This window comes from Sorex fumeus, unplaced genomic scaffold (genome assembly GCF_029834395.1).
Source record: "Sorex fumeus unplaced genomic scaffold, SorFum_2.1 ptg000075l, whole genome shotgun sequence".
Lineage (NCBI taxonomy): Eukaryota > Metazoa > Chordata > Mammalia > Eulipotyphla > Soricidae > Sorex > Sorex fumeus.
In genome coordinates this window covers 2,230,653-2,253,195 of record NW_026606132.1, presented here as the reverse complement: position 1 = coordinate 2,253,195, position 22,543 = coordinate 2,230,653, and the positions used below count along the sequence as shown (strand labels likewise).

The following is a 22,543-nucleotide window of genomic DNA, read 5'->3' as shown; positions in this document are numbered from 1 at the left end:
GCATGATTTCATCCTTTCTTACAGGTGAATAGTATTCCCTTGTGTATGTATACCATGACTTCTTGATTCCTTCATCTATTGTTTGTCATTTGGATTCTTTTCATATCTCAGCTATCATACTAAGCACTGCAATGAACATAGGTGTGTTACTGTTTTTCAAATTAATGTTTTTATTTTGTTTGGGGGCACTATATGTCAAGAAATGTTATCACTGGGTCATTTGGGAGTTCTATTCCTACTTTTGGAAGAAATCTCCATTTTTGCTCTCCATAGAGGTTTAATCAGACATTCCCACCAACAGTGAACGAGGGTTTCTTTTTCATGACATTCCCACCAACATAAGTTATTTACAGATTTTTTGATATATGCCATTCTCACTGGTGTGAGATGACATGTCATCATTTCATTAGTTTCTCCGATCATAAGTCATGATGAACACCTTTATCATATTCATAATGGCCATAGATATGTTTTCCTTGGGAAAATGTCCATTACTCTCTTCCCCTTGTTTTTGGATAGAGTTGGATTTTTTGTTGTTGAACCCAGGTAGGCTGTGTTGAACTTTGTGAGTGCTTTATAGGTTTTGGTTATTAGTCTTTTATCTAATATATTGTGTGAAACTATTTTTCTTTTATTGAGAAGGGTGTCTTTCTATTTTAGCTTGAATTTATTTTGCTGTCTAGAAGCTTTTTAATTTAACGTAACGGTCCTCCCGTTGTTCATCGATTTGCTCGAGCGGGCCCAGTAACGTCTCCATCATGAGACTTGTTACTGTGCTTGGCATATCGAATATGTCATGGGTAGCTTGCCAGATTTTTCCATGTGGGCGAGATACTCTCGGTAGCTTGCCCGGCTCTCCAAGAAGGGCGGAGGAATCGAGCTCGGGTTGGCCATGTTGGCTGCGTGCAAGGCAAATGCCCTACCGCTGTGCTATCACTCCAGCCCTTAGTTTAACGTAGTTTTGTTTATTTATTTTTGTTTTTCTTATCTTTTCTCAAGTGGTCATCTTCTTGTTGAAGATACCTATGAGGTCCTTTAGTGGTAGACTTATGATTGAGAACTCCAGAATGAAGTGCTTAAATAGGGGCAGTGGTTGATGTCTACCAAGTGATTTCTGGCTGGAACAGATAATAAGAACCCTAGCGTCTCAGAAAGCCAGGGGCCAGTGAGTGTGGTAGTAATCAAGGAATTCTTATGGAAGAGATGGTTTTTGTACAGACAATCACCTTAAAGAAACACATATAAAATGGATAAGGAATGATAGGCAGAAAAAAGAGCATGAAGAAAAAAAAGAGCCTAAAGAAAAGAGCAATAATATACAAAAGATACTACTCGTGTCTATAAGATCTGTGAATAAGATGTGGCAGAAAAAAATTGCATCAATCTGAAGGATCTTGAATACAAAACAAACAAACCCTATGTTGAGAATTCTGCCTGATTTGACTAGGGGAATGAAGTAAGTCAGACAGAGTAAACAATGTTGAGAGACTCATTCTTCTCCACTACCTATATCAAGCAGCAATCAGAGAATTGGGGCTCTGCACACAGCCTTTGAGAGGGGAGCCCAATTTTCTTCCTCGTGTTCAGCAATATGGATTTGGGCATTCCCTAGTGGCCATTTCTAGCATAGCACAGAGCTCTTCAACTTTGCAGGAGGATGTTTTGTTTGTCAATAGTTTTTTCCATAGCCAAAGCACTAAGGTTTCAACGAGTTACTGCTGACAGTCCATCTAGGTGAGGTGACATCACTGGAAGCTAAAGCAATGTGTAGAATAAAGCCAGACTGCTCCTTCTTTTCCCATTTATTCATTCATCCACTATTTATGTACTAATAAGAATCCTAAATCTCCATATTCTAACCTTCTTTCTTGCTTGCTTAAGTCTCTCATACACACCCTTCTAGCTTGCGCAGACATCCCCCCCCCCTCAAATGTGTACATTCCAAGTGAGAACTCCCTCTTATGAATGCCCTTAGTAACTCTTCCTTGGCATTCATTCATTGAAATTTTTTGGCGTCCCCACACACGCCAGGTGCTACTGTAAGTGCCAAGAACACAGCAATGCACTAAACAGACAAAATTCTATGCTCACATCTTGTCAGAGGGGTAAGACTAGACATTAACTCAAATAAGAAAGTATATAATGTATGTCGGTAGGTGACAAGTATGTTTGAGTAATTAAAAAGAGCCATCTAAGAATACTAAAGATTTTTTTTGTAATAAAAGAAGATTGTTTTATTTTTTTAACATGTAGCTCCCAAGATTTTAATTAATTTGGGGGCTTGGAGGCCACACCTGATTGTGCTCAGGTGTTTGTAGATTATAACTGGTGGAGCTCAGGAAACTATGTGTACTGCCTGGAATCAACTGATGGTCAGCCATGTTCAAGGAAAGTGCCTTACCCCTATACTATGACTCTGGACCCGACTATATTGTTTTAAATACCATGATAATTCCTAATGTCATGGCCTACATTATTTTTAATGAGATGGAAAACCATCAAAACATTATAAGCAGAGGAGTGAAGTAACCTGGAGTCTAATAATATATCATCAAGGTATCAGATAGAAATCCAAATTTAAATCCATATTTGGTACATTTCCATCATACCACAAAAGTTTTCTATGCTCATTTGCAGCTAGTCCCTATTCGTATTCACAGCTCCAATGACCAAAAATTTATTTTCTCTCTCTGTACATTTATATTTTCTGGGTATTTACCATAACAAAAATGATGAAACACATGTGATTTTTTTGTTTTTTTCACTCAGAATAATGTTTTAAAATTGATTAATATGTCATTACGAACCATATCAGTTTGTTTCTTTATAATGATGACTAGTATTCCATTTTATAGATAATACTATATTTGGTTGAGTTAGTTTTTTGTTTTAATTTTTGGGCCACACCCAGTGGTGTTCAGTAACTCAGTAACCCTTGGCTATGTACTTAGGGATGAATCTTGGCAGTGCCCAGGGGACGACATAGGGTGATGGAGATCAAAGTGGGTTGGCTTGTGTACAGGGCAAGTACCTCACCCACTGTGCCATCTCTCAGGTCCCTGATTTTCCTATTTACCTGATCATGGACACTTGGATTATTTCCTGTTTAGTTATATGACAAATGTTACTAACATCCATGTACAAGTCCTTATGTTGACACCTTTTCATTTTCTTGCTCAGGTTCCTAAGCATATAATTGTCATATCTTATGGGAAATTGATGTAAATTTATCTTAAGGTAACATTTTAAGAAACTTCCAAATTGGTTTTCAACTTGTAAACCTCTGGTGCTGGAGTCATAGCACAGCGGGTAGGGCATTTACCTTGCAAGATATGATCCGGGTCCAATCATTGTTGTCCCATATGGTTCCCCTAGCCTGCTAGGAGTGATCCCTGAGTACATAGCCAGGAGAAAAGCCCTGAGCAGTGCCAGTTATGGCCCCCAAACCAAAAACCCAAACAAAACCAAAACAAAAATATGTTAGGTTTCACTTTTTTCCTCATTTTAAAGATTTGGTACTGTCTTTTTAAAGGTTGTGGTCAAAATTTTAATGTTTACTACTGTGATTCATGCAAGAACATGCATGAGTTTCAAATGCAGGTTGAGTAAAAGAAGTATATACAAAAGACTAAATGACTTTTCTAGTGTGTATGAGGAGGTATGTCATTGAAAATATAATAAGCATTTTTCTAATGACTAAAGATTTTGGTAACTTCTTATCTGCTTATTCACAATTCCAATGTTTCCTTTGGTAAATGGTTATTCAAATATTTCGCTTAGTTTTCAGTGAGAAACCAAGTGATAGTGCAGTGGGCTGGAGCAATAGTACAGTGGGCAGTTTGCCTTGCACGTGGCTGATCCGGGTTCCATTCCTCTGTCCCTGTCAGAGAGCCTGGCAAGCTACCGAGAGTATCCTGCTCGCACGGCAGAGCCTGGCAAGCTCCCGTGGCATATTCGATATGCCAAAAACAGTAACAAGTCTCACAATGGAGACGTTACTGGTACCCACTTGAGCAAATTGATGAACAATGGGACGACAGTGCTACAGTGCAGTGCTACAGTTTTCAGTGACTTTTAACATCTTCTTACTGAATTTTAGGAGATTTTTGTATATTCTGACTTAAAGTCCTTTAAGGACTGGAGAGATAGATAGCACAGTGGGTAGGGTGTCTGCCTTGCACACGACCGACCCGGGTTCAATTCCTCCGCCCCTCTCAGAGAGCCCGGCAAACTACTGAGAGTATCTCGTCTGCACAGCAAAGCCTGGCAAGCTCCCCGTGATGTATTCGATATGCCAAACACAGTAACCACAAGTCTCACAATTTGTTGTGAGACGTTACTGGTGCCCACTCGAGCAAATCAATGAACAATGGGAAGACAGTGACAGTGAAAGTCGTTAAGAAGTATATAGGGACTGGAGTGATAGCACAGCGGGTAGTGTGTTTGCCTTGCACGCAGTCGACCCGGGTTCGATTCCCAGCATCCCATCTGGTTCCCTGAGCACTGCCAGGAGTAACTCCTGAGTACAGAGCCAGGAGTAACCTCTGTGCATAGTTGAATGTGACCCAAAAAGCAGAAAAAAAGAAGTATATATAGTTTACAAAGTTCTCCCTGCCCCCACCTGTCACTTGACTTTACATTTTCTTAGTTCTTTTGAAAACCAAAAAATTGTGTTTGCCCATTCTCTGCTGAGACCTCTGGTGTGATCTCATAGGGGTAAGGGCAGCTCCCTCCCCAATAAAGCAGCAGTAGCTGCTTTGAACTACTGCTGGAGCTGCTGCTGCTCCACCCCCCAGAGCTGCCACTAAACTTCTGGATGGACTCCACTGCATCAAAACTGAGCTCCACAGAGAACCTAATCTGCCTAAAATTTCAGGTACATGGCAGAGGTGGGGGGTGGTGATGGTTGTTAGGCTTTTCAGAGAGATGAAAAGTCAGCACAACTTCACATCTTTCTCTTTTCTTTTTGGGTCACACCTGGTGAAGCTCAGGGGTTACTCTTGGTTATGCACTCAGAAATTATTCCAGTGGTGCTCAGGGAACCATATGGGATGCCATGGATTGAATGCAGGTTGACCACGTGCAAGGCAAATGCCCTACCCGCTGTACTATTGCTCCAGCCCCTCACATCTTCCTTTTCTTCTGTAGTCATCTGGTCAGTAAATTTAACCTCTGGTACAGGAAACTTCAGATCATGAAAATTCTTCTCAGAGTCAATGACTAAGCCATTCTTTACCAGATTGGTCTTGTAGTAAGCCCAGTCTAAAATGAGTGGTTTCTCAGGGAGAATAGTCAGCTTGTTGGTGAGGGTCTCATTCCAGGATTTCAGGAAGCTGGCAATGGCCTTTTGGTTTCAAGGGATGATCTTCCTATATGTTATCCAAGCTACGTTTTTCTTGGGGAAGGGTGCGGTAGGACATACACAGAGATGTTCAGGGCTTACTCCTGGCTCTTCACTCAGGGATCATTCCTAAGGACTATATGGGATTCTGGGGATTGAACCCAGGTTGGCTGTGCGCAAGGCAAATGAACTATCACTCTGGCCCAACCAAACAGTAAATTTTTATAATTTTTAAAAAAAATTTTGGGTTATTTTTTACTTTTTGTGTCAGACCCAGCAATGCTCAGGGTTGCTCCTGGTTCTGCACTCAGGAATTACTCCTGGCAGTGCTCAGGGGACCATATGAAATGCCAAGAATTGAACCTAGATCGGCTGCTTGCAATGAAAATGTCCTCCCCACTGTACTATTGCTCTGTCCTACATTTTTTTCTTCTTTCAAAACATAATACTAAGCTACAGTAATCAAGACAATTTCAGGTTGAAGAGCCAGGACAGGGCTAAAGTACGTGTCTGGCATGTGGCAGACCCCAGTTCAATTCACCTCAGTACTGCAGGGAGCAACCCCCAAGCACAGAACCAGTAGTAGCTTCTGAATACTAGCAGGTGTAGCCTATATCACCCCACACCTGCCCAAAGACAATGTGATCATTGAATAATGCAACAACAGATCAACAGAACATAATTAGTAATTTAGAAATAAATCCTTGTATTTATGGTCAACTGTTCTGTTTTTTGTTTTTGGACACAGGTACTAAGATAATTCAATGGGAAGAAATGAGAGTCTTTTCAATAAATAGGCCAAATATACATCCATATACAAAGAAATGAAGATAGATCCCTACTTCACAACCTGTACCACAAAAACTAACAAAAATTAACACAAAATAAATCATAGACATAAATCTAATAGGTAATATAAAAACCTCTAGACTTCTGTTACTTCTGCTTGAACTCTAGGTAGAAGGCTCGCTCAAGATGGTGGACCAAAAACTTGCTTTAAAAACTATTGCTAGGGACTTGGTCCCCCGAGCACCACCAGGAGTAATTCCTGAGTGCAAAGCCAGGAGTAAACCCTGTGCACCTCCAGGTGTGACCCAAAAAGCAAAAACAAAATGGGACCGAGGAACAGTACAGAGGATAGGACATTGTCCATTTGTCTTGCAAGCGGTCGACCAGGGTTTGATCCCCCAGCATTTCTTATGGCCCCTGAGCAACGCCAGGAGTAATTCCTGAGTGCAGAGCCAGGAATATCCCCTGAATATTGTTGGGTGTAATCCAAAATAAGAAAAAAAAGCATAGATCCTCCAAGTTTTTTCTACTTTTTACAAATTGTTTGGTTTATTGCTTTTTCCTTGCATGTACCTGTAAACTTTCTCCCATCCCTTCCATTTGTTGTTGTTGTTGTTATTATTGCAATATCTTGAGATTATACACACTCATGGTACTGGGGCTCATAAACTTGTGGCACTGGTGGGGAGGTCACAACACCAGTGCTATGGGTTACACTCAGCAAAATAGTAAGGCTAGGATTGAATTCATGCCTAACATATGCAAAGCAGATCTTCCACTGATTCAAATCCCTCTCCTGGGCCTTCTTGTGTAAAATTTAAGAATACTTGTAAATTTATTTTTTTGTTTGGGGATACCTCCCAAGTGGTAGGCAGAAAGCCCTTGAGACTTGCTGGTGATCACTAAACAACCCAGTACAGTTCAAGGCAAGAGTTAGTGGGTACGATGCTACTAAGGCCATGTAGTACTAGGGATGGGACACACTGGTGATGCTGCCGACCCCTAGTGTCACATCTGGTGGTACACAGAACCTCTAGATATGCATCTGGCGATGCTTAGGGGCCATGTAACACATGGGGAAAAATCTGTGTTGGGTGCATGTTAGGCATGCTCTCTAACTGTTGTACCATCTCTGGGCCCAAATTTGTTAATTTCTGAAAAAAAATTCATGGGGATTATTCTGAATTTGTTGTATATAATATTAGCAGGATCACAATATTTTTGTTTGCTTATTTGGGGCTGTACTCAGCTGTGCTCATGTCTTACTTCTGTTTCTGAGCTCAGGGATCACTCCTATTGGTGCTTGGAAGAGCAAATGTAGTGCCAGGGATTTAACCCAGGTTTGCCACGTACAAGGCAAAGATCTACCCACTGTACTATCTCCTTGGTCCCCCAGAATAGCCTCCTTGTTTCTACAGATCTTTTATAAATTTCAGTAATGTCTTTAAATTTTCAGTACAATAGTATTATACTGCCTGTGTTAATTTTTCCTAGGTATTAAAAATTAATTTAAATTAAAAATAGAACCTATTATAAATAGAAATTATTCTCTTACTTTCATACTGGGAGTGTGTGTTGTTGGAGCTTACAAATATGATTAATTTTTGCTGGTTGGGGGAGAGGTTGGGTCACACCCAGTGGTGCTCAGGGTTTACTTCTGGTTCTGTGTTCAGTGATCACTCCTGGCGGTGGTTGGGAGACCAGATATGGTGTTGGGGATCAAAACCAGGTTGGCCACATCCAAGGTAATCCTTTATCCACTGTATCTATTCAGCCCTATAAATATATAAAAACAAAATATACAATTACTTTAATATATTATTCTTCTCTTGCTTATACTATTCTTCTCTTGCTTTTATTATTCCTATCTTGCTATTTACTGAACCATTTATTATTCTATTATAATATGATATTTATTATTTTAGGACTGGAGCAATAGCACAGCGGTAGGGCCTTGAGCACAGGCAGCCTGGCCGAGCCGGGTTCGATTCCTTCGCCCCTCTTGGAAAGCCTGGCAAGCTACCGAGAGTATGTCGCCCACATGGCAAAGCCTGGCAAGCTCCCTGTGTCGTATTCAATATGCTAAACACAGTAACAACAAGTCTCAAAATGGAGACGTTACTGGGTCCACTCGAGTAAATCAATGAGCAATGGGAGGACAGTGTTTGTTTTGTTTGTTTTATTTGTTATTTCATAATAATAGAATATATTAGTTCTAGTAGTGTTTTCTGGATACTTTGTGATTTTATACATGCATGACTAGATTTGCCACAAGTCAGGACAGTTTCATATCATTTTAGTGCAATTAATTCATATTTCTTGCCTGATTGTACTGACTAGACCCACTAGTACAGAATTGGATAGAAGTGGTTAGCAGAATGTGTCTTGTTGCTGGTCTTAGGGGAAAAGCATTCAGTCTTTTACTAGTTAGCATGGTTGTGTTTATCATAGGTTTTTCATAAATCAGCTTTATCAGGTTTAAGTGCACTTTGTACTTTTCTATTCATTGCTGTTTTATCATTTGTTGGTATTAGACTTGCCCAATTTTTTTATCATCCTTTAAATCAATATGTTTTCTGTTCTTTATTCTATTTACATAGTGTATTACAATAATTGATTTTCACATATGGAACTCATTTTGCAATCCTGGGATAAATCCCGCTTGTTCATGAGATATGACCTGTTTGCTGGATTTGGTTCACTAGAGTTTTGTTGAGGATTTCCCCCTCTGTATTTATAAAAGATATCAACCTTCACCTTTTTTTTCTTTCTGTTTTGTTTTGGGTCACATCTGGTGTTGTTCTCCCAGTTCAATGAGTGGGTAGGGTGGGGGTCACTCCTTGTGGCATTCAGGAGATCATGTGGTGCTGAGTCAAACTGAGCCTAATGAATACAAAGTATAAGCTCCAGCTTCCTAAGCTACCTCTTTGGCCCTGGAGTTTTCTTTTCTTGCTGTGTTTCCCTCTGGTTTTGGTATTAGAGTAACAATAGTCTCATTGAGTGAACTGGTAAGTGTTCCATTATTTTCTGAATGAGTTTGTGAAGAATTGGTATTCATATCCTTTTTGAATATTTGACAGATTTAATTAGTGAAACCATCTGGATCTGACTGAGTTTTAATGAAATTTGTACATCTATCAATTTGGGCAAGAAATAAATAAAAAGAACTGTCTATTTGGTCTTTCAAAAATTTGTTCAGTGGAGATTTCAGTTGCAATGTGACTTTTAAACACACACATACATACACATATATATGAATATATACATGTGCATGCTTCCTATCTACAAAGTAGCATGCTTTCTCTCTAGAATAAACTACCAAGACAAAAGATAAAAATAACATAGCACTCAAAATCAGTGCCCAATATCCATGTATTTTACTCAACAGGAGAGCACCACAGGGTTCTTTGGAGAGCCTATTTACCACTTCAGTGCATAAAATTCTGACAGGGTTGAATATCTAGGTTCCCATTTTGTGGTAGATTAGAAAAATCACAACTTAAAGTCAAGAGGAAACCTCTGCAGGGGAAGTCGATGACCGAAGAGTGATTTGTCGCATCCATCTTACTGAGGGTGAGAAGGCATTAAAGTATTAAATAAGTCACAAAGAATTCAAAAGTCAAAATAGTTTTTAGCAATTTATTGTAGGAGTAGGTAAACCTGTGTACCTTAAATATCCTTAAAGGCAAAGTGTTATAATAAATGTTTATATAGTTCAAAAAGAGTAAAGTATAATCAGGCATCAACTACCAGTGATTTGAAAAATGGAGAATGATTTCCAGAATTATTCATCTACTGGAAATTTCAGGTAACTGTGATTTTGCTAGATTCCTAGTGAACTGAGGGATGAACAACAATGACTGGTTGCATTGTGGTTAACATTTAGATTTCTTTGTTGTTAATGCATAATCAGGGTAGAGTGAAGTGAGGGTAGTGTATTCACTTACTATGACTGTCATAGCAAACACCACACACAAATTCCTCATGTAGTGGATGCTGTAAGTCCAAGACAAAGGTATCAGTTTTTGTTTATCTGTGGTCTTTCTTCTTAATGTATAGGCTTGTGGGATCCTTACCTGATCTTTCCTTTGTGCACCTGTATTGCTGGTATTTTTCTGTGTCCAAACATTCACTTCTTTTTCCTCTTCTTTTTTTTTTTGTTTTTGGGCCACAGTGTTCAGGGCTTACTCCTGGCTCTTCACTCAGGGAACACCCCTGGCAGGATTGGGGGACAATATCAGGTGCTGGGGGTCGAACCCAGCTTGGCCACTTTTAAGGCAATTTGCTTACCTGTTGTAGTATCATTTTTACTCCCCCAAATAGTCACTTCTTATAAAGACACTGGTCAGGAGAGGCAGAAGAGACAGAGCAGAGGGGTTAAGATACTTGCCTTGCATGTGACCAACCCTGAGTCAATCTCTGGCACCACATATGGTTCCCTGAGCAGCAGCAGTAGAAATTTCTGAGCACAAAGTTAGGAATAGTCCCCTGAGCACTGCCAGGTGTTGCCCCAAATCAAAATAATGAAACCAGTCAGATTGGATGAAGGCACCTACCTCTTACTGCCTCAATGTAGTTTAATCACTATTCTATATACTCTATATCCAAGCACAATAACATTCTGAAGTGTTGGGAATTAGTATTTCAACATATAAACTTGTTAAGGCACAGATTTCAACCCATAGATGGACTGATCAGAAGTAGAAGAGATTATAAATGGAAGGTGAAAGAAAAAGATCCATTTGCGACCCTCCCTGGGGCCTTTAAGACCTACACTGTTGTCTCTGCTTATTCCACTGAGATGTCATACCAATCAACTGCTTCACATTTGACCAAAACGCGACTTAGATTCTGACTCTTCAAGTTCCAAAACACCATTAAACATAAAATAGAGCTTAAAGGACTGCATTGGTTGCAGGGAAAGGGCTGTCTGAGCGTCAGAGAATCTGTGAGGTGCTTCGTTGCCTACTTCCTCAACAGTCAGGTGAAAAATGTCACTTTCCTGTCATACAGCAGAACTGGGGGATTTTCATGAAGAAACAGTTAGGAAGCATCTGGCACAAACCCGGTATTTGCCAAACCAAGACTGTCTGGAGAACAAGATCATGCACTTTCATCAGAAGCACGTGTAAGTAACTAACCGGCACCTGATCCCACCAGCAGGGAACATTAAAGCTGAGGACAAACTCCTTTTTCCCACTTGATTCAGTTTTGGGGCCACAGCATCAGTGATCAAGGATTACTCCCTACTGTGTGCTCAGGGATCATGCCTGGTGGGTGGGCTTGGGAAACCACATGGGGTACCAGGGATGGAACCTGGGTCTGCTGACTGCAACGCTCTGGTCCCTGAGGGAAAACTCTTAAGGCAATCCATTAAGTCAGAGTTGCTTCTGGTTCAGGAAAGTACTGTGTTCCTTGTGGAGTCCATTGGGTGGAAATGCCATTCTTGCTGCATAGATTAGGCTCAGAAATTCTTTTCCCTTGCAGTGGCCGGAGCCCCGCTGAATCTGACATTCTTCTTCTGGACATAGCAAGGAAGTTGGATATGTATGGCATCCGGCCACACCCTGCCAGTGATGGGGAAGGGATGCAGATCCATTTGGCTGTTGCTCACATGGGAGTCCTAGTATTACGGGTAAAAACTCTTTAACATCGTTCAGCTTGGGGAATTATTTTGGCTCAAGCTTACAATATGTTCATCCCCAACGTGACCCCTTCCTTCAGTTACAGCACCTGCCAGAAAGGGAGATGACATTTGGAAAGGTTTTGGATAAACTTACTCTCATCAACAGGCTCTGCTTCCATGTGCTGTCTGCAGTTGACTGTTTTGGTTCTATGGAGTTTTCTCATCAGCCCAGGCCAGATTGGCAGAATGATGAAGTCAAGACACTCAAACTTTCCAATTTTAAACAAGAATGGGGAACTTGATATCCTAAAAATGTAGGGGCAACATAAAGTGCGCTCACATAGTCCAGATCTACCAGGAAACAGCCAGAGAGGTCCAAAATGTGGTATCCCCATGCAGTTACTGGTTTTACTGGAGTTACTCAGTGCCAGCACGCGAGGAATTATTACCTAACCCTAATAGCAATTGTTGTTTACTGTACCATTCTTTCTCCCAAAACTTGATTTTTTTCAGGTTCAGAACCAACTCAGGGCTCTCTGACTCTCCATCATTATTTATCCTCACTTTAAGGAACTTAACTAGAAGCTAATATTCCAGCAGGTTTTCTTTTGTCTATTAGGTGTCCTCATATCAACGAACAGGCGACAAATTTGAGGGCTGTGTGGTGGGTCACATCCAACTGTGCTCAGAGCTCATTCCTTCCTCTGGGCTCAGGGATAATTCTTAGTGGTGACAGGGGACCATATATCGTACAAAGTAAGTCAGGTGCAGTCAAAGAGAGTCAGCTAACACAATACTGTGAATTTATTTGGTTGTAAACAGTATGGGATGAGAGACAAATCTACAATCAAAAGACCTAATGGATCACAGGCATACTTGCTTTACCAAGGGAGAATTTTCACCAATTCCACTCTGATGCTGATCCTTGCCATTTCCTACTTCCTAGAAAAATATGTGAGGGGTGGAGAGAAAGGCCATCATGTTGGTTGATGTAAATAACTTGTATAGTAGCACAATTTAACTGGTTTATTATATTCTATACCAAACACAGTCTAAGGAATACTGGGCCTTAGAGATAGTACAACCAGTAGGGTGTTTGCCTTGCACACAGCTGACTCAGGTTAAATCCCTGGAACCACCAGAAGTGACCCCTAAGTACAGAGCCAAGGTGTAAGCCCTGAGCACTGCTGGATGTGCCTCTTAAAAACAAAATACTGGTATATTGAATAGGTTTTGTGTGTACTTGATTGTATTATTCTTTTAAAAAGCAATAGCTTTGTTGAGATATAATGCACATACAATATATTTCCTGCATTTTGGCTCATTGGTAGAGCACTTGCCTTGGATGTATGTGGCTCTGAGTTCAATTCCAGGCACTTACATGGTCCCCTGAGCATCACTAGGAACATCACTGAGTAGCAAGCCAGGAGTAGCTCCTAAGCACTGCTAGGTGTAGCCTTCAAACCAAGAAAAATTCCTACATTCTAATGGCATCGTTGAATAGATTTAGTCTTTTTCAGAGTTAGGAAGCAATTATGCATATACTCTACCAGGCACTAGAGGTAAATAGGAGTGAAGAGGGGAAGGAAGCAAGTGTAAACAGAAATGATCAGCAGAGCTGCAGAGCTCTGTAAATGGGAATGATCCTGATTCATGTGATTTCATGGGACTTACATTTGTACGGGGGAGGCAATTAAACAAGTAATTATGAACATGTGAAGTGCTTTGTGCTAGAAGTAGAGAAGGCTAAAGTAATACGTGGAAGGTGCTTAACATATAAGCTAAGGTATAAGGAAGTTGTTGATATCAATAGGGTAAGGTTCAAAGGTGAGAGAGACTGATCCCAAGAAATGGCCCGGAGACTATAGTGTTGAGAAGCATACATGGTGGCATAATCAGGAAACATGACTCCTGTAATTAAGATACAATTAATTTGGTAGAATCAAAGAGTGGTCAACATCAGATAATAAGTCTTTGATGATCTATGGTATTTATTTACTTGTTCACATGTGATTACCTGTAGAGGCTAGCTGGGGACAGAGATAGGAGTGTTAGTGATGGAAATGAGTCCTCTCTCTCTCTCTCTCTATATATATATATGTAAATATATATACACACGTGTGTGTCTATCCTTTAGCATACCTTTGATATTTGATATAAACAACCGCCACCCAACAGTTAAGTTGTTTGGGTGTCCAAGATAGCTAAGGGAGCGTAGAGGAGTTAGAAATGAAAGTATCTTAGGTAATTAAATAGAATGTCCTGAGTGGGGGGGAGGGGTTCCATAAGAGCTGGCAGAAGGCATGACTATGGGAAGGAGCATACTAGGTAAGGAGAATAAGACATACTGGAAAAAAAGGCACAGAGTTGGACATTAGGGTGTTTGCGGGAGCAGTGGGGAAAACTTTATGATACAATCAGTGAGAAGTTATTAAAATGTTTGAGTAAATGGGGAAGTTGGGTATATAGGACTTAAAACATATTTGAATCTAGAAACACAAGAAGAAGAAGATATTAGAGAAGTTATTTCAGTAATCTTTTTGTACTGTGATCTTCATATCCTAGTTAGAAACTTTCCAGCTCACCCCTACTTTAGCACATCCCTTCTTGCTTCATCTTTCAGAGCAGTCTTATATCCTTATCTGCCTTCTTTGATAATATCTACATAGTACAGTAGGACCAAAGAATATAATGCAAAAGATAGGTTAATGACAGTCATAAATTCATAACATTAATTTTCTAACAGGCTAGACTTGTCTTATAAGCCAGCTTGTGTTGACCTTTATGACAAAACTTTATATCATGCATTTTGTTATAGGGAAATACAAAGATCAATACATTCAACTGGGCAAAAATTCGAAAGTTGAGTTTCAAGAGAAAGCATTTTCTTATCAAACTTCATGCCAACATCTTGGTAAGTAACTTTTTAGTAATTTTTTTTCACTTTCAGTTCGCTTGGGGTATCTTGTTTTTTTTTTTTTCTGCAGATGGTTTGGTTAAGCCTGGTGAACGCTCTCTGATCTTGAAAGATGCAGATGTGCTCCCTTTTCTGTCTATATATTTAAAAGCTACATCTTTAGTCATGTTTTTGTAAGAAAGGCAAATGACTAAGAGCTTTTAGTGACAGTTCAGAATGTAAGTCAGAAGAAGAATAAACACGGGACAATCTCACTTATATGTGCTATTTAGTATAACTGGATGAGGAAATGTGATGTTTCAAAGGGCGAATGCCCTGATCAACCTTGGCCCCAGAGTATAGGGAGGAGAAATAAAGGAAAAGAGAGTGGAGGGGAGTGGGAGAAGAGGCAGATGAGAAACAATGGGACAGGGAGTCTGGCACCACAAAGGCGGTATTAAAGAATGATAGAGCCAAATACCCAAAACACAGAGTCAACAACAACTGAAGTCAAGAGACCCCACACTTAAACAACCAATCTTAAAACTTAGAAAGGTGCCTGTCAAGAGGGAGGGGGGATTTAAAATGGAACCTGGGAACATTGTTGGAGGGAGTTGACACACTGGTGGAGGGATCAGTGCCGCAAAATTGTATGTCTAAAACTCAACTATGAATAACTTTGTAAACCACCGTGCTTAATCAAAAATATAAAAAATGTGAAAAAATAATAAATTGTTCAGGACAAAAAAGAAGGAATACATAAGAAAATAGGATGACTGGTATGAAACACTAGTCACCTTGGAAATTATTTTTAAGTGATTTGATGACTCAACTGGAAGTGACCCTATCCAGAAGGATGGCACATTTATTCCATGTAATGTGCTCCATTTCATAGGTATTTTAATTATGTTTCCTTAAGCAAAAATGATTGAACAGTTACTATAACCAGAGCAGGATGTGGTGTGGATGGATATGGAATGTAAGAAAAAGAATCAATCATTGGTCAAGGCTGCATTGTGCTGGGTAAGAAATGGTGCTGGAAAGGATTCTACAAGTGACTATATAGATGACTATATAGGTGACAAAAAAGGAAATAAACTGTGTCAGTAAGTTTTTGACCTGCAAAAGTCAACAGTTTGAGCTTTGTTCTCTGGAACTGAACCTTACAAAAAGTGTTGAAGCAGTTCGGAATAGTATCCAGTGAATAACTCATGGAGAGTCCCAGAAATGTATCTGGAAAACTGGAAGGAATGTGAAAAGGGGAGGTTAGCAGAGTGAATTGGTGGGGTCCTTAAAAATAGGTTGCCAAAAATGGGTTGCCATCAGTCACACCCATAAGCCACCTCTGGCTGGAGTGAAATAATCTCAACATCGGTCACCATTCACAGTTGCATGTCCTTCTCTACTGGAAGGGAGCATAACACAAAACTCACCATAACCATGCCGCCAGACCCCATGCCAGGCTGTTTTTTTTTCGGGGCGCCCCGGAGGGGACGGGAGACCCCTCCCCGCCCCAGAAGACCCAGCCCCGGCAGCCAAAAATCTCCAGAACTCAACCACCGCCATGCTCACGGCTGCTCTCCACATGCTCAGGCCAAGCCTCACCCAGAGGAAAACTACTCCTGGACACTACATACTACACATCCTACCCATACTCCAAGAGCACTGCACCACATTTGATGGGGTTCAAAGTAGGTGGCAACCAATCTTAGAGGGAAATATATATATACATATATATAATATATTATACACACACACACACGGCTCAACCTTTAACAACATGTTAGTGAACTCTTATAGAAGGGTTTAATGGCCCCACGGTGAAATACAACAATCGTCACACTCTTTCCTCTAAGGAAATTTTTGTAGCATTTTCAGTGGTTTTTTGTAACAATACAAAATAAATTATTAAGGTTCTGCTTTGGGGCAGGGGTTGGGGTTCAAGGTGGAAACAGTCGAAATATGTTGGTGAGAAGGTGTAATGGTGGTGGAATTGGTGTTTGAATATTAAATGTAATCAAATATTGTGAACTACTTTATAAAATTAAAAAAAATTAAACTAGGGTTACATGAAAGCCATGTAAAGTAAGTAAAGTAAAGGCCCTCCCATTGATCATTGATTTGCTCGAGCGGGCCCAGTAACGTCTCCATTGGAGACTTTGTTGTTACTGTGTCTGGCATATCGAATACTCTCGGTAGCTTGGGCTATTGGAGTGGGTATATAGTGAGTGAGTTTAATGTCTGGAAGTCTAAGTTCCTCTCCATGCGTGATAATATGCCAAGTGAATGATACAGAATATCATAGAACAAGGCAGCATGGAGAGGAAAACGTGTTGTATAGGGTGCATAAATTGGATTCATGTTGAGAACATCATCCTAGAAAACCTGCAGTCTACCAGGAAATCTCCCACCCCTTTCTTGTTGGTCAGTTATAACTTCTTATAACTTTGAAAGGATGCCCTTTCGTGTTGGTTTTCATCAAATTTATAACTTCATAAAAATGTTCTTGGTAGAGAAGAGGGGGTAAAAATTAAAACACTTTAGATAGAAGAAATTTGAAAAGCAAGAGTGACTACTCTTGAGCCTGACCATTTTCTCAGAAGGTTCCCAATCATTTGGTTTCAGTAGGAGCGAAGTCTGCAGGGACCCAGGTGGAAAGTCAGAAGCTGTGTGGGCCAGTGTTTGGAATGGATTGTTTGGATGGATTGTTTGGAATGCTTTGGTATTTGAAGATCTTTGATATTCATAAAGGATGTTTTGCTTGCTGGAAATTGGTTTATACAGGTGTTATGCAAAGATACACTGGAGTTCACCATGGCCAGCCGGGATGCTTGCAAGGCTTTCTGGAAGACTTGTGTGGAGTACCATGCATTCTTCAGACTTTCTGAAGAACCCAAATCAAAGCCCAAAACCCTACTCTGCAGCAAGGGTTCCAGTTTCCGCTATAGGTAATGAAATATTGCACTCAGACGATCTATGTCTACTCAACTTTTTCATCTTGTGGAAAGCAGTAGGAGGGACTTGAATTCTAGAAACAATAAACAATCCATGTCAATAACTTCTAAGAGGATATCCTTTCTTACATATTCTCTGTGTGACACATTGAAGCACTCATTCCATCTGGGAAGCAGGAGAAAGGGTTACCATGCCCGCGAGGTTAGATCAGAATCTCAGCCACAACTGGCCAAAGGAGTGGCTTATGCAGTCTGAGAAAACATTCTCAATGAGCCTGTTGTTTCCCTTTGATGAAAACCATGGAAAAGAAAGTGCAACAGCTTTGCAGTTGTGGTGGTGGTTGGGTAAAAGAGAGTGTGAGAAAGTTTTGTAGGGGCTACTGGGATTTGAACATTGTTGCAAAGAGGGGCTCCACATTATAAATGTAAATTTTGAGAACTAGAAGTTAGGTGGGAAAAGACCGTTTTTTTTTTTTACTGTGGACTTACTGATATAGGTAAAAGCTACATTTTTCTTTTGTAAAAGCTTTAAAAACTCTTAGCTTAGATATAAACAAAGCAAAGCAATGTACCCATAACACTCTAATTGAATGCTTCCCAGAAACGATTTTCTCCAAAGGTGGCAACCTGCCCCAGTAAGAACTGAGATTTTTCTTTTTTGAAATGTGTGTACTTTTTATGGAACCTTTCCAAAATGTATTTTTGCGAACTTCGAATTTCTTTAAAACAGCCTATTTTGCCCTTTTCTTAGTGGCCTGAGTTATTATAAACATCACTTAGTCTCTGTAGGGAGCTGTAGAGTCACGATGACCTCAGGATGGGGGAGGCACGTCAATCCCTGCATCTCCGTGATGAATGGCTTAGGCTTTTGGGGTCTTATTATTCTTCTGATTTTTTTTTTCTTCTCGTGTTTCTCCCAGCAGTCCGCTGGCTTTCTTTGCTAATGTATGACTGACTGGAGCAACACTTTTTTGTTTAGTTAGTTCTTCCCTCTGTATCTTTTTCTCTCTCTCTCCTTCTCTTCCCTTTTTCACTTTTCCCCTCTCCCTTCTCAAGTCTCCACTCTGTCAGAGACTGGAAAACCAGATAAATTGCTTCCTTAGAAACTGTGTAAGTCTGCAGATAGGAAAAAGATCTTTAAAGGAGAGTATCGGCTTTCTAGACGGGTTTTACATTTTTATTTATGTGTGTTTTGGGCTATACACGCTATGCTCAGTGCTTACTCTTAGTTCGATGCTCAGGAATTATTCCTGGCAGGATCAGGGCACCAAATAGGTTGCTGGGTATTGAACCTGGATTGACTACAAGCCAGGCCATCACCCTACCTGTTGTACTATCTTGCTGGCTCCTATCTATATTTTTAAAAACAAAATGATGGGTTTTGAGTAGGCAAGGGTGCTCCATACCTGATCCTTGGACAAGTGGGTAGCAACATAGCACTGTCCTCCCATTGTTAATTGATTTGCTCGAGCGGGCACCAGTAACATTTCCATTGTGAGATTTGTTGTACTATTTTTGGCATATGGAATATGCCACGGGGAGCTTGCCAGACTTTGTCATGTGGGTGGGATACTCTCAGTAGCTTGCCAGGCTCTCTGAGAGGGACGGAGGAGTAGAACCTGGGTCGACCGCATGCAAGGCAAACACCCTACCCACTGTGCTATCGCTCCGCCTGGACAAGTGGGCATTGCCATTAATGTAATGGTTTGTATACCATTAACGAATGGCATATGCCATTCATACAAATGCTTTTGATCTCAATAATACGTGACACCTTTGAATATTAAGTCTACTGGTATATGGCTAGCATTCATAACATGTTGATCTTGTTCTTACAATAGTGGGAGAACCCAAAGGCAACTTTTGGAATATGGAAAAAAGGGGAGGTTGAAGAACTTGCCCTTTGAAAGGTACATGGTTTCGTTTGCCCTTTCTTGTGATAATTTTTAAGTGTAACTTGGAAATTTTTATGTATACTGTACCCCACTAAATGTGATTTCATTTTGTTCTATTTGGGAATTTCAGGAAACATTACCCTTCTCAGTACCATGAACGGCAGTGCAGGTCCTCACCAGACATCCTCTCTGATGTGTCAAAACAAGTAAGGCTTCTGGAAATTCCTACTTTTTTAGATAAAAGTCATGCATCCACATTTCAAATGCTCCAAAAAATTGATTCCAGTGTGGAAAAAGGTTGAACAGTTTGTGCAGTTTGTCCTGGAGAGGTCTAGGTGGTCTGTCTTTCCAGCCAATAGGAGACTAATGAGCCATTATTGGCGTTTGTTTTAAAGACTGGAAATGATCTGACACATTTTTAAAGGCAATTGGTAATTCTAAACTATTGCAAAATAAAAATACTAATTCCTTTCTCTGGCTTTGTCTTTTTTAAGTGATGAGTTCTGTTTTTTTTTTTTTTAACTTATGAGTGTCTTAATTCTTAGAATAGCTGTAAGTTCTGGGGCTGAGGTTTTTAAAATACTTTTGCTGAATAATTCTATAACTTAATTGAAGGTCAAAGTGCTATTCTCTTGGAACTGTGAGATGGTGACTTCATTAGAATTTTATATTACAAAACATGTTAAGTTTTTTCTCTCTCTAAAAGGAAAAGAATAAGTATCATTAATTATCACGTCTTCGGTTAAAACGGCAGGCTAGTTTTATCTGGAAGGCATCATAGAAGTTTAATGCTGAAAGGTATCATCTAATATATGAACCTCTTATGCCATTCATGTTCATTCTTGCTACTGTTTTTATATTTTTGGTGGTTCTTGAACCACGCCTTCTGCTTGAGGATTACTCCTGGTGGTGCTCAGGAGATCATATGCGTTGTTGGCAGTTGAACCAGGGTTGGCCATGGGCTAGGCAAATGCCTAAACCCCTGTACTATCTCTCCAGTTATTTGATACTATCTTAAAGGAAATAGGGAGGAAGTTGGAGCAGGAAGGTTAAGAGACTTGTATAAAATCACATAGCAGAGCCAGACCACAACCTCATTTATGTAGCTGCTAAATCATATTGTTAGAGGTACAGTACTGGGTAAATACATAAAGGGACGAGAGTGGGGTGACAATGAGAAAAGGAAAAAAGTTGCATATTGGGGGAAGGAGGTTTGGACCACACCTGGTTGTGCTCAGGGATTACTCCTGGTGACGTTGAGGGAGCCTTAGTTGGTACTGGGAATGAAACCAGGGTGAGCTGCATGCAAAATAAGCACATAAACCTCTGTACTATCCAAAAAGTTGTATATTTTTAAGCACACGAATTGGGTTATAGTACCAGTTATTACTCTTTCGGTCTGTAGTTATCAACCCTGTACTAGAACATGGATTGAAATAGCTTGCCAGGAACACTGCCTTTGCAAAATTCAAGATGATTTTAAGCCTCTGCCTTCAACCCAACCAAATGGCTTTTTCCTTCTGTAGCCAAATATGTCCTTTTTCTCTGCAGGTGGAAGATTTGAGACTAGCATATGGCAGTGGGTACTACCGAACTGTCAATGGAGTGCACGTATCTGAGCCAGTGCTAGACAGCAGAAGAAGGAACTCTGCAGTGGAGGTGACGTTTGCAGCAGAGCTGGAGCGTTCCAAGCCAGAGGCAGACCCCATATCATTCCATCAGTCCCAAAGCAGCAGCTCTTTCCCATTTCTTTACACAGACCCTGTCTTTAACATTGACCCTGATCCTGATGTGGATCCCAGAGACTACTTTGAGGAAAGGAGTCCACTAAGCTCCTTCCAAACACGCTATAAGTTTGCTGACAGTCACATGAGCACATCTTCTGGCCTTCCAAATAAAGTGAGCCCAGCAAGGCAACTAACATACACAGATGTGCCCTATATTCCTTGTACTGGTCAGCAGGTGGATATTATGCCCCCTCAAGTGTTTTTTTACGTGGACAAGCCTCCCCAGGTGCCCAGACGCTCTCCAATCATGGCAGAGGAAAGGGAAAGGCCAGACAGATGTCGAGAGCCGGCTGCCATGAAACCACCCAAAAGAAGTCCAAGGAATATCAGAGTGCACCGATTTCAACAAGGCTACCATGAACTCCAAGGAGCTATGGCCAGGACTAGTGGTAGGAGTAATACCAATGTAACTCAAGAAGAGGAAGACTCTAATTTAGAAGATGTCTTTGCGTACAGCATTCAGGAGCAAACCCCTAAACGGTCTCAGAGTCAGTCAGACATGAAAATGATCCGTTTTCCTTTTGGGTCAGAATTTAGACCTTTGGGACCTTGTCCTGCCCTGAGTCGAAAAGCCGACCTGTTTACATACATGTTTAATGAGCAGGAATTTCCACCAGTTGTTATGGATCGGGGAACAACAGAGAGGTATATAGCTAGTGAATCCAGTGATTCTGAGTCAGAGATTCTTAAAACAGACTATTACCCTTTGTATGGAAAAGGGATAAGGTCACCCAGAACCAGAATCCGTTTGTCTTCTGGTAGTCTACAGCTGGAAGAGGAAGAGGAAGATGTTTCTTTTAATGCACCTGCTGTTGAAGACAGGACTTTGCTAAAACCATATAATTACTTTTTAGCTTAAAACTCTTAATTCAGTGAACATTTCAGGGCCAGTTCCATATTACAACCTTTGGTGGAAAAGAAGCAAATGTTTTAGAGACACCATTTTCTTAGTTACTCCATACTGATATCATTAAGGGACTCTTCAAGGTTTGGGCACCTTGCTCATAAAAAATTTAGCTCCTGTCTCATGCACCCAGTTCAAATCTTCCTTTGAAAGGATTCCAGAACCTGCCCTCTGCTCACCAGAAAAGTGCTGATGTGAGGTGGGCCCTGGCTATGTCCACTATACATTTCTCCATAGAGACATCAACATGAAGGTTCAGTTCTTCAACACTGAAGATGGGGAAGGTATGCTTAGGCACAGAGACCTGTCTTCTGATCTCATTTAGTGATTTAGTACGTTGTGAACAGGCTG

The 22,543-nt window shown here is 40.5% G+C and overlaps 1 protein-coding gene across 2 annotated transcripts in view; it reads left to right on the top strand.

The window, feature by feature from the left end:
* FRMD7 (FERM domain containing 7) overlaps nt 1-22,333 on the top strand; it is a 67,650-nt gene extending 45,317 nt beyond the window's left edge. For both annotated transcript variants that reach the window (XM_056130189.1, XM_056130188.1), the window contains exons 6-12: nt 11,144-11,258; nt 11,618-11,765; nt 14,575-14,670; nt 17,437-17,600; nt 19,448-19,516; nt 19,632-19,707; nt 21,053-22,333. In XM_056130189.1, coding sequence (XP_055986164.1) covers nt 11,144-11,258; nt 11,618-11,765; nt 14,575-14,670; nt 17,437-17,600; nt 19,448-19,516; nt 19,632-19,707; nt 21,053-22,147 — 1,763 coding nt within the window. In that variant the 3' untranslated portion in view covers nt 22,148-22,333. The remainder of the gene's footprint in view (nt 1-11,143; nt 11,259-11,617; nt 11,766-14,574; nt 14,671-17,436; nt 17,601-19,447; nt 19,517-19,631; nt 19,708-21,052) is intronic.
* Nucleotides 22,334-22,543: the final 210 nt, after the last annotated feature.